This window comes from Oncorhynchus keta, chromosome 5 (assembly GCF_023373465.1).
Source record: "Oncorhynchus keta strain PuntledgeMale-10-30-2019 chromosome 5, Oket_V2, whole genome shotgun sequence".
Taxonomy (NCBI): domain Eukaryota; kingdom Metazoa; phylum Chordata; class Actinopteri; order Salmoniformes; family Salmonidae; genus Oncorhynchus; species Oncorhynchus keta.
In genome coordinates this window covers 36,862,904-36,875,403 of record NC_068425.1, presented here as the reverse complement: position 1 = coordinate 36,875,403, position 12,500 = coordinate 36,862,904, and the positions used below count along the sequence as shown (strand labels likewise).

Sequence of the window (12,500 nt, the reverse complement as noted above, 5' to 3'; positions counted from 1 at the left end):
TCTCTCTCTGTTTCTCTCTCTGTGTGTCTCTCTGTTTCTCTCTGTGTGTGTCTCTCTCTCTCTGTTTCTCTCTGTGTGTCTCTTTCTCTCTCTTTCTCTGTGTGTGTCTCTCTCTCTCTGTTTCTCTCTGTTTCTCTCTCTCTGTTTCTCTCTCTTTCTCTCTCTCTGTTTCTCTCTCTGTTCTCTCTCTGTGTGTCTCTCTCTCTGTTTCTCGCTGTGTGTTTCTCTCTGTTTCTCTCTGTGTGTGTCTCTCTCTGTTTCTCTCTGTGTGTGTCTCTCTCTGTTTATCTCTGTCTCTCTCTCTCTCTCTGTTTCTCTCTCTGTTTCTCTCTGTGTGTCTCTCTCTGTGTGTGTCTCTCTCTCTCTCTCTGTGTCTCTGTGTGTGTCTCTGTTTCTCTCTGTGTGTGTCTCTCTCTCTGTGTGTCTCTCTCTCTCTGTGTCTCTCTCTGTGTCTCTCTCTGTGTTTCTCTCTGTGTTTCTCTCTCTCTGTGTCTCTCTCTCTCTGTGTGTCTCTCTCTCTGTGTGTGTCTCTCTCTGTGTGTGTCTCTCTCTCTGTGTGTCTCTCTCTCTGTGTGTGTCTCTCTCTCTGTGTGTGTCTCTCTCTCTGTGTTTTTCTTTCTCTGTGTCTCTCTGTGTGTTTCTCTCTCTGTGTGTCTCTCTCTGTGTGTCTCTCTCTCTGCGTCTATCTCTGTGTGTTTCTCTCTCTCCCTCTCGCTCATCTTTCTCTCCCCCTCTCTCTCCCCCTCTCTCTCTGTGTTTCTCTCTCTCCCTCTCGCTCATCTTTCTCTCCCCCTCTCCTCCAGTCTGATAGTGACAGGTTATAAGCGTCCATTAGAACAGAAGGATCTGTGGTGTCTGAACTCAGAGGACCGCTCCCAGAGGGTCGTCCCTCAGCTCGTACGACGCTGGAACAACGAGTGCCTGAAGGTCAAAAGGTCAGGAGAACCCACCAGGAACCACACACCTCCACACACGCGTACTTGCACGTCATTGGCGCGTTTGCACTCAGGCAAGGTCAAAAGGTCATGTTCATCAGGGCACATTGTAGCAAACAACGAAAACAAGCTAAATAACCCCCCCTCCCGCCCTTTCTCCCAGACCGGAGGAGAAGACTCTGTACTCCCCTAAGAAGGCTCCTCGGGGAGAGAGGAAGGAGGGTGTCCCCGTAGAGGAGTCAGAGATCCTGATTATGAAGACACCCCAGAAGACAAGAGAACCCTCTCTGTTCTGGGCCCTCTGTCTCACCTTCGGACCCTACTTCCTCATCTCTTCTCTCTACAAGATCATCCAGGACATTCTCATGTTCGTGGGGCCGAATATACTCAGGTAGGTGAGGTACTCTCGTCTGGTCTTCTCTTCTAGGGGGGGGGGTAGTTGTAGGTGTTTCTCTTTTAGGGGGTGGGGGGTTGTTGTAGGTGTTTCTGTTGTAGTGGGGGGGGTAGTTGTAGGTGTTTCTGTTCTAGTGGGGGGATTGTAGGTGTTTCTGTTCTAGTGGGGGGTAGTTAACTTGTTGAGCGTCAGAAAATATAGACGTTTGACCTCTTTTGTTGTGTTCATGTGCATTTAGAATTATTAGAAATCAGAGGTTTTTTTCCCTCACGTCGCCAAACGGACCGAGAAGAACCCTTGTGTCCTTTTGTGTCCATCTCCCACTGACATTTGACCTCTTTTTATCATCGTCTCTCAGGCTGTGTCATTCCCTTTTGACCCCTGACCTGCTAACCCCTTGACCTCCAACCCCTCAGGTTGCTGATCCAGTTTGTGAACGACTCTAGCGCCCCCTCGTGGCAGGGCTACTTCTACACCGCGCTGCTGTTCGTTTGCACCTGCTTCCAGACCCTCATCCTGCAGAAGTACTTCCATGTGTGCTTCGTCACGGGAATGAGGCTACGCACTGCTATAGTAGGAGCTGTCTACAGGAAGGTAATCACTCTGGACTTGCCTTGTTAAATGAAGGTACAATTTAAATAAAGGTTTTGTTTAAAAAAAATATAATAATAATATTCTGCTGATCGATTGACTGACTGATTGATTGATTTGATTAGTGATTGATTGATTGGATCAGCGATTGACTGAATGATTTGATCAGCGATTGATTGATTTGACAAGTGACTGATTGAGAGTTAATTTGTCATGATGCTCCACACCGCTATAGTAGAGTCTGTCTACTGATCGTAGGTATACTAATCAATCAATCAATATTCTGCCGATGATCGATTGATCTGACTTTTGTAGACCCTTCATTGACCCTTAACCCCTGTATGACCTTTAACCTCTAACCTCTGCCCTCTCCCAGGCTCTGGTGATCAGTAACGCGGCACGGCGTACGTCTACAGTGGGAGAGATCGTCAACCTGATGTCGGTCGACGCCCAGCGCTTCATGGACCTCATCACCTACATCAACATGATCTGGTCTGCTCCTCTACAGGTCATACTGGCCCTGTACTTCCTGTGGCAGGTACGCACCAAAGATCTTTAAATAAACCAAGAGGTCATACTGGCCCTGTACTTCCTGTGGCAGGTACGCAGTGAAGATCTTTAAATAAACCAAGAGGTCATACTGGCCCTGTACTTCCTGTGGCAGGTACGCACCACAGATCTTTAAATAAACCAAGAGGTCATACTGGCCCTGTACTTCCTGTGGCAGGTACGCACCAAAGATCTTTAAATAAACCAAGAGGTCATACTGGCCCTCTACTTCCTGTGGCAGGTACGCACCAAAGATCTTTAAATAAACCAAGAGGTCATACGGGCCCTGTACTTCCTGTGGCAGGTACGCACCAAAGATCTTTAAATAAACCAAGAGGTCATACGGGCCCTGTAATTCCTGTGGCTGGTACGCACCAAAGATCTTTAATAAACCAAGAGGTCATACTGGTTCTGTACATCCTGTGGCAGGTACTTGTTACTGACTGGTAGTGATCTGGATAGCATTTTGATGGCGCAAGTAGACACATTTCAAGCTAAGGAGTGAGGTTCTGAATCCATCTCCGTTACATACGCAGCAGAGACTGTTGTTATCTTAACAATTTCTCAATGGTTTGTGATGTCATGTCCTGTGTAGAACTTGGGTCCCTCGGTGCTGGCTGGCGTGGCTGTAATGGTTCTGATGGTGCCAATCAATGGTGTGATCGCCATGAAGACCAAAACATACCAGGTACCTCTCTGACTCCTTATTCACGACATACCAGGTATCACTCTGATACCAGGTATCGCTAGAGATGTAGCGGCGATGTAGTGGAGATGTAATGGAGATGTAATAGAGATGTAGTGGAGATGTAATAGAGTTGTAGCAGAGTTGTAGCAGAGTTGTAGCAGAGATATAATAGAGATGTAGCAGAGATATAATAGAGATGTAGCAGAGATGTAGCAGAGATGTAGCAGAGATGTAGCAGAGATGTAATAGAGATGTAATAGAGATGTAATAGAGATGTAGTAGAGATGTAATAGATATGTAGCAGAGATGTAATAGAGATGTAGCAGAGATGTAATAGAGATGTAGCAGAGATGAAATAGAGATGTAATAGAGATGTAGCAGAGATGTAATAGAGGTGTAGCAGAGGTGTAGCAGAGGTGTAGCAGAGGTGTAGCGGAGATGTAGCGGAGATGTAATAGAGATGTAGCGGTGATGTAATAGAGATGTAATAGAGATGTAATAGAGATGTAGCGGTGATGTAATAGAGATGTAATAGAGATGTAATAGAGATGTAATAGAGATGTAGCGGTGATGTAATAGAGATGTAATAGAGATGTAATCGAGATGTAATGGAGATGTAGCGGAGATGAAATAGAGATGTAGCGGCGATGTAATAGAGTTGTAGCAGACGTGATAGAGATGTAGTAGAGACGTAATAGATATGTGATAGAATTGTAGCAGACATGTAATAGAGATGTAGCAGCGATGTACTAGCCAGCGTTGTGTGTTGTGATCACCAGGTAGCTCAAATGAAGAGTAAAGACAACCGCATCAAGCTGATGAACGAAGTTCTCAACGGCATCAAGGTAACACATCACATGGCTTTTGACCTGAGGTTTATATACTGTTTCAATTTGTATCACATCACATGGCTTTTGACCTGAGGTTTATATACTGTTTCAATTTGTATCACATCACATGGCTTTTGACCTGAGGTTTATATACTGTTTCAATTTGTATCACATCACATGGCTTTTGACCTGAGGTTTATATACTGTTTCAATTTGTATCAATATGTATGTTTCTGCATGTCAGGGTTGGGGTCAAATACTTCCAGTTCTTTCAGCGTTTCCTCTAGCCTGGCTGGAGTGCCAGATGGGCTGGGTTTGCAGTTTGGGGTTTATTAAGCCAGACAGACACAGCCGGACGAGCTGAGACCGACACAGCCGGACGAGCTGAGACAAGACACAGCCGGACGAGCTCAGTCAGACACAGCCGGACGAGCTCAGTCAGACACAGCCGGACGAGCTCAGTCAGACACAGCCGGACGAGCTCAGTCAGACACAGCCGGACGAGCTCAGTCAGACACAGCCGGACGAGCTCAGTCAGACACAGCCGGACGAGCTCAGTCAGACACAGCCGGACGAGCTCAGTCAGACACAGCCGGACGAGCTCAGTCAGACACAGCCGGACGAGCTCAGTCAGACACAGCCGGACGAGCTCAGTCAGACACAGCCGGACGAGCTCAGTCAGACACAGCCGGACGAGCTCAGTCAGACACAGCCGGACGAGCTCAGTCAGACACAGCCGGACGAGCTCAGTCAGACACAGCCGGACGAGCTCAGTCAAGACACAGCCGGACGAGCTCAGTCAAGACACAGCCGGACGAGCTCAGTCAAGACACAGCCGGACGAGCTCAGTCAAGACACAGCCGGACGAGCTCAGTCAAGACACAGCCGGACGAGCTCAGTCAAGACACAGCCGGACGAGCTCAGTCAAGACACAGCCGGACGAGCTCAGTCAAGACACAGCCGGACGAGCTCAGTCAAGACACAGCCGGACGAGCTCAGTCAGACACAGCCGGACGAGCTCAGTCAGACACAGCCGGACGAGCTCAGTCAGACACAGCCGGACGAGCTCAGTCAGACACAGCCGGACGAGCTCAGTCAGACACAGCCGGACGAGCTCAGTCAGACACAAATTTGATCAATGTTTCTGAATATGTACCGAGATGTTCAAATAAACTTGAACCTAAACCTAAAGGTGTTGAAGCTGTATGCGTGGGAGCTGGCCTTCAAAGACAAGGTGTCAGCCATCAGAGAGAGCGAGCTCCGTGTCCTCAAGAAGGCTGCTTACCTGGGGGCCATATCCACCTTCACCTGGGTCTGTGCTCCCTTTCTGGTGAGTTACAGAGACATGTACACACACACACACACACACACACACACACACACACACACACACACACACACACACACACACACACACCACACACACACACACACACACACACACACACACATGCATGCTCACACTCACTCTTACATGGTCACTTGATCCACCTATGTCCCTGACATAAATATTTAACATTGTCTTTGATTGTCTCTAACCTCCCCTCCCTCAGCGTATCTGATGATGATATTTAACATTTAACATTTCCCCTCCCATCCCCCAGGTGGCGCTGTGTACGTTCAGTTTATGTGATTATATTGTTATATGATATATAACATGTATTTCCCCTCCCATCCCCCAGGTGGCGCTGTCTACGTTCAGGTTATGTGATATTATATATTGTTATATTATGATATATAACATGCATTTCCCCTCCCATCCCCCAGGTGGCGCTGTCTACGTTCACAGTGTATGTGATGATAGATGAGAGGAACGTGCTGGATGCTCAGAAGGCATTTGTGTCTCTGGCTCTGTTCAACATCCTGCGTTTCCCCCTCAACATGCTGCCCATGGTCATCAGCAGCATGGTCCAGGTAGGTGTGCTGATCAGGTCTGGACAGCAAATCAATCGATCAAATAATCTATCTACAAATCAATCAATATGCAAATTCTACAAATCAATCAATATGCAAATTCAATCAAATCAGTCACTGTATTAATCTATAAATCAAATCCATCAATGTATTCAATTAAGTGAAACAGTTAACTAACCAATTAACTCCAACCAATCAGATTCCATCTAGGTGATTAATTAATTAACATGTAACATGTGATCATCATCAGTGTGGACCAGATATGTGCTGAGGGCTGTACTGCAGATCACTCTATGGCTGCGTTTACACACGCAGCCCAGTTCTGATTTATATGTTTCCCTAATACGTTGTTTGACCAATCAGATCAGCTCTTGCCAATAATTGGGCAAAATATCAGAATTGGCCACACACACACACACACACACACACACACACACACACACACACACACACACACACACACACACACACACACACACACACACACACACACACACACACACACACACACACACACACACACACACACACACGCATGCGCACGCAGACGCACACAGACATACACATAGACACAGACACACACACACCGAGACACACCGAGACACACACACACACAGACAGACAGACAGACAGACAGACAGACAGACAGACAGACACAGACACAGACACAGACACAGACACAGACACAGACACAGACACAGACACAGACACACACACACAGATTCATATGCTGTACAGACCGGTGAGATGTACCATGCTGCTGGTGACCAGGGACAAGATATTGATCAATCAATCAATAAATCAATCTTTCAGCCTCGTGTTGCAGGTCAGTATGGTATATCAATTAGTCAATCGGTCAGTCCATTGGCCAATTAATTAATCAATCAGTTAGTTACTAATGAATGAATCCATCAACGTTGATCAAAAGTTGATCATTGTCATCATAGGATCATGACAAATCATGTCCAATATAGTATTGATAGTATTGGAATGATATATAGTCATGTCGGCAGGGTAGCCCACCGTTCCCAGGCCGTCATTGAAAATAAGAATTTGTTCTTAACTGACTTGCCTAGTTAAATAAGGTAAAAAGAAAAAAATCCAATATAGTATTGATAGTAATGGAATGGTATACAGTTGAAGTCAGAAGTTTACATACACTTAGGTTGGAGTCATTATAACTAGTTTTTCAACCACTCCACAAATTTCTTCTTAACAAACTATAGTTTTGGCAAGTCGGTTAGGACATCTAATTTGTTCATGACATAAGTCATTTTTCCAACAATTGTTTACAGACAGATTATTTCGCTTATAATTCACTGTATCACAATTCCAGGGGGTCAGAAGTTTACATCCACTAAGTTGACTGTGCCTTTAAACAGCTTGGAAAATTCCAGAAAATTATGTCATGGCTTAAGAAGCTTCTGATAGGCTAATTGACATCATTTGAGTCAATTGGAGGTGTACATGTGGATGTATTTCAAGGCCTACCTTCAAACTCAGCACCTCCTTGCTTGACATCGTGGGATTTAAAAAAAAATCAGCCAGGATTTAATTGTAGACCTCCACAAGTCTGGTTCATCCTTGGGTGCAATTTCCAAACGCCTGAAGGTACCATCTGTACAAACAATAGTATACTACGCAAGTATAAACACCAATGGACCACGCAGCCGTCGTACCGCCCAGGAAGGAGATGCGTTCTGTCTCCTAGAGATGAACGCACTTTGGTGCGAAAAGTGCAAATCAATCCCAGAACAACAGCATAGGACCTTGTGAAGATGCTGGAGGAAACATGTACAAAAGTACCTTTATCCACATTAAAAACGAAAATTATGTGGATATATTTTTACGCAACATCTCAAGACATCAGTCAGGAAGTTAAAGCTTGGTCCCAAATGGGTCTTCCAAATGGACAATGACACCAAGCATACTTCCAAAGTTGTGGCAAAATGGCTTGTTACTACAGAACGTTGGTTATATATTTATTATTAAGGATAAAGCCCTATTCACACGAGGCTAGTGTAACTACAGAACGTTGGTTATATATTTATTATTAAGGATAAAGCCCTATTCACACGAGGCTAGTGTAACTACAGAACGTTGGTTATATATTTATTATTAAGGATAAAGCCCTACAGAACGTTGGTTATATATTTATTATTAAGGATAAAGCCCTACAGAACGTTGGTTATATATTTATTATTAAGGATAAAGCCCTACAGAACGTTGGTTATATATTTATTATTAAGGATAAAGCCCTATTCACACGGGACTAGTGTAACTACAGAAAATTGGAATGTCCGTTATTCCAGAGGACGATTAGGACGGGATAGGTTTTCCCAAACTGCCCCCTGTAATTCTTTATTTTTGTCATTCTATAAATTGTCCAGGCTACACTGGTAACTCTAGTGATGACAGGCTACACTGGTAACTCTAGTGATGACAGGCTACACTGGTAACTCTAGTGATGACAGGCTATACTGGTAACTCTAGTGATGACAGGCTATACTGGTAACTCTAGCGATGACAGGCTATACTGGTAACTCTAGCGATGACAGGCTATACTGGTAACTCTAGCGATGACAGGCTACACTGGTAACTCTAGCGATGACAGGCTACACTGGTAACTCTAGTGATGACAGGCTACACTGGTAACTCTAGCGATGACAGGCTACACTGGTAACTCTAGCGATGACAGGCTACACTGGTAACTCTAGCGATGACAGGCTACACTGGTAACTCTAGTGATGACAGGCTACACTGGTAACTCTAGTGATAACAGGCTATACTGGTAACTCTAGCGATGACAGGCTACACTGGTAACTCTAGCGATGACAGGCTATACTGGTAACTCTAGCGATGACAGGCTACACTGGTAACTCTAGTGATAACAGGCTATACTGGTAACTCTAGCGATGACAGGCTATACTGGTAACTCTAGCGATGACAGGCTACACTGGTAACTCTAGCGATAACAGGCTACACTGGTAACTCTAGCGATGACAGGCTACACTGGTAACTCTAGCGATGACAGGCTACACTGGTAACTCTAGCGATGACAGGCTACACTGGTAACTCTAGCGATGACAGGCTACACTGGTAACTCTAGCGATAACAGGCTACACTGGTAACTCTAGTGATGACAGGCTACACTGGTAACTCTAGCGATAACAGGCTATACTGGTAACTCTAGCGATGACAGGCTATACTGGTAACTCTAGCGATGACAGGCTATACTGGTAACTCTAGCGATGACAGGCTACACTGGTAACTCTAGTGATGACAGGCTACACTGGTAACTCTAGTGATAACAGGCTATACTGGTAACTCTAGTGATAACAGGCTACACTGGTAACTAGCGATAACAGGCTATACTGGTAACTCTAGTGATAACAGGCTATACTGGTAACTCTAGTGATGACAGGCTACACTGGTAACTAGCGATAACAGGCTACACTGGTAACTCTAGCGATAACAGGCTACACTGGTAACTCTAGCGATGACAGGCTACACTGGTAACTCTAGCGATAACAGGCTATACTGGTAACTCTAGCGATGACAGGCTATACTGGTAACTCTAGCGATGACAGGCTATACTGGTAACTCTAGCGATGACAGGCTACACTGGTAACTCTAGCGATAACAGGCTATACTGTGCTAATGTCAGATAGCCTGAAATAATATATAACAACCTCCATGTAGCCTAAATTGCACAATCAAGGGATTGCTTCTATTTATTCAACCCGCCCTTCAGCCCCCCACCCACTCTTCAGCCGCCGACCCGCCCTTCAGCCAACCACCCGCCCTTCAGCCAACCACCCTCCCTGCAGCCAACCACCCTCCCTTCAGCCAACCACCCTCCCTTCAGCCAACCACCCTCCCTTCAGCCAACCACCCGCCTGCCCTTCAGCCAACCACCCACCCGCCCTTCAGCCAACCACCCTCCCTTCAGCCAACCACCCTCCCTTCAGCCAACCACCCTCCCTTCAGCCAACCACCCTCCCTTCAGCCAACCACCCGCCTGCCCTTCAGCCAACCACCCACCTGCCCTTCAGCCACCCACCTGCCCTTCAGCCAACCACCCGCCTGCCCTTCAGCCAACCACCCGCCTGCCCTTCAGCCAACCACCCGCCTGCCCTTCAGCCAACCACCCGCCTGCCCTTCAGCCAACCACCCGCCTGCCCTTCAGCCAACCACCCGCCTGCCCTTCAGCCAACCACCCGCCTGCCCTTCAGCCAACCACCCACCCGCCCTTCAGCCAACCACCCTCCCTTCAGCCAACCACCCGCCCCTTCAGCCGCCCACCCTTCAGCCACACAATATGTAATGACCCTAAACCCATCCTCCTGCAGATATAACTGCGGGGACTGCGGGTTATGAATCAACCTGCGCATCACTAATATGCATCCTCTCCCTGCTGTCTCCTTCCTCCATCTCTGTCTCTCTTTCTCTCCCTCCCTCCATCTGTCTCCTTCCTCCATCTGTCTCTCTTTCTCTCTCCCTCCCTCCATCTGTCTCCCTCTCTCCCCTGTCTCCTTCCTCCATCTCTGTCTCTCTTTCTCTCCCTCCCTCCATCTGTCTCCTTCCTCCATCTGTCTCTCTCTCTCTCCCTCCTCCTCCATCTGTCTCCTTCCTCCATCTCTGTCTCTCTTTCTCTCTCTCCCTCCATCTGTCTCCATCCATCTGTCTGTCTCTCTTCCCTCCATCTGTCTCCTTCCTCCATCTCTGTCTCTTTCTCTCTCCCTCCCTCCATCTGTCTCCTCTCTCCCTGTCTCTTTCTCTCCCTCCCTCCCTCCATCTGTCTCCCTCTCTCCCTGCTGTCTCCTTCCTCCATCTCTGTCTCTTTCTCTCTCCCTCCCTCCATCTGTCTCCTTCCTCCATCTGTCTCTCTCTCTCTCTCCCTCCCTCCATCTGTCTCCCTCTCTCCCTGTCTCTTTCTCTCTCCCTCCCTCCATCCATCTGTCTCCCTCTCTCCCTGTCTCTCTCTCTCTTCCTCCATCTCTGTCTCTTTCTCTCTCCCTTCCTCCATCTGTCTCCATCTCTCCCTGTCTCTTTCTCTCTCCCTCCCTCCATCCATCTGTCTCCATCTCTCCCTGTCTCTTTCTCTCTCCTTCCCTCCATCTCTCTCTGCAGGCCAGTGTTTCTATGAAACGTCTGTGTGTGTTTCTGTCTCATGAGGAGCTGCAGGAGGACAGTGTGGAGCGCATGGCTGTAGCAGGCTGTGAGTCACATATGTACACACACACACACACACACACACACACACACACACACACACACACACACACACACACACACACACACACACACACACACACACACACACACACACACACACACACACACACACACACACACAGAGAGAGAGTGAGAAACACACACAGAGAGAGAGTGAGAAACACACACAGAGAGAGAGTGAGAAACACACACAGAGAGAGTGAGAAACACACACAGAGAGAGTGAGAAACACACACAGTGAGAGTGAGAAACACACACAGACAGAGTGAGAAACACACACAGACAGAGTGAGAAACACACTCAGACAGAGTGAGAAACACACACACACAGAGAGAGTGAGAAACACACTCAGACAGAGTGAGAAACACACACACACAGAGTGAGAAACACACACACACACAGAGTGAGAAACACACACACACACAGAGAGAGTGAGAAACACACACAGACAGAGTGAGAAACACACACACACAGAGTGAGAAACACACACACAGACAGAGTGAGAAACACACACTCAGACAGAGTGAAAACACACACACAGAGAGAGTGAGAAACACACTCAGACAGAGTGAGAAACACACTCAGACAGAGTGAGAAACACACTCAGACAGAGTGAGAAACACACTCAGACAGAGTGAGAAACACACTCAGACAGAGTGAGAAACACACACACAGACAGAGTGAGAAACACACACACACACAGAGAGTGAGAAACACACTCAGACAGAGTGAGAAACACACTCAGACAGAGTGAGAAACACACACTCAGACAGAGTGAGAAACACACACACACACAGAGTGAGTGAGAAACACACTCAGACAGAGTGAGAAACACACACACACACAGAGTGAGTGAGAAACACACACAGACAGAGTGAGAAAACACACTCAGACAGAGTGAGAAACACACTCAGACAGAGTGAGAAACACACTCAGACAGAGTGAGAAACACACACACGGACAGAGTGAGAAACACACACTCAGACAGAGTGAGAAACACACACAGACAGAGTGAGAAAACACACTCGGACAGAGTGAGAAACACACAGACAGAGTGAGAAACACACACTCGGACAGAGTGAGAAACACACACTCGGACAGAGTGAGAAACACACACACTCAGACAGAGTGAGAAACACACACACACACAGAGTGAGAAACACACACATACACACAGAGTGAGAAACACACACACACACAGAGTGAGAAACACACACACAGACAGAGTGAGAAACACACACAGACAGAGTGAGAAACACACTCAGACAGAGTGAGAAACACACTCAGACAGAGTGAGAAACACACACAGACAGAGTGAGAAACACACACAGACAGAGTGAGAAACACACACACACAGAGTG

At 47.0% G+C, this 12,500-nt stretch overlaps 1 protein-coding gene across 1 annotated transcript in view; it reads left to right on the top strand.

Annotated features, from left to right (window-relative positions):
- The window catches only part of abcc1 (ATP-binding cassette, sub-family C (CFTR/MRP), member 1), a 95,762-nt gene that overhangs the window by 24,124 nt on the left and 59,138 nt on the right, over window positions 1-12,500 (top strand). The window contains exons 7-15 of the mRNA XM_052519810.1: window positions 804-935; window positions 1,099-1,326; window positions 1,746-1,923; window positions 2,297-2,458; window positions 3,065-3,157; window positions 3,937-4,002; window positions 5,180-5,317; window positions 5,755-5,901; window positions 11,035-11,122. Of these exons, the coding sequence (XP_052375770.1) occupies window positions 804-935; window positions 1,099-1,326; window positions 1,746-1,923; window positions 2,297-2,458; window positions 3,065-3,157; window positions 3,937-4,002; window positions 5,180-5,317; window positions 5,755-5,901; window positions 11,035-11,122 (1,232 nt within the window). The remainder of the gene's footprint in view (window positions 1-803; window positions 936-1,098; window positions 1,327-1,745; window positions 1,924-2,296; window positions 2,459-3,064; window positions 3,158-3,936; window positions 4,003-5,179; window positions 5,318-5,754; window positions 5,902-11,034; window positions 11,123-12,500) is intronic.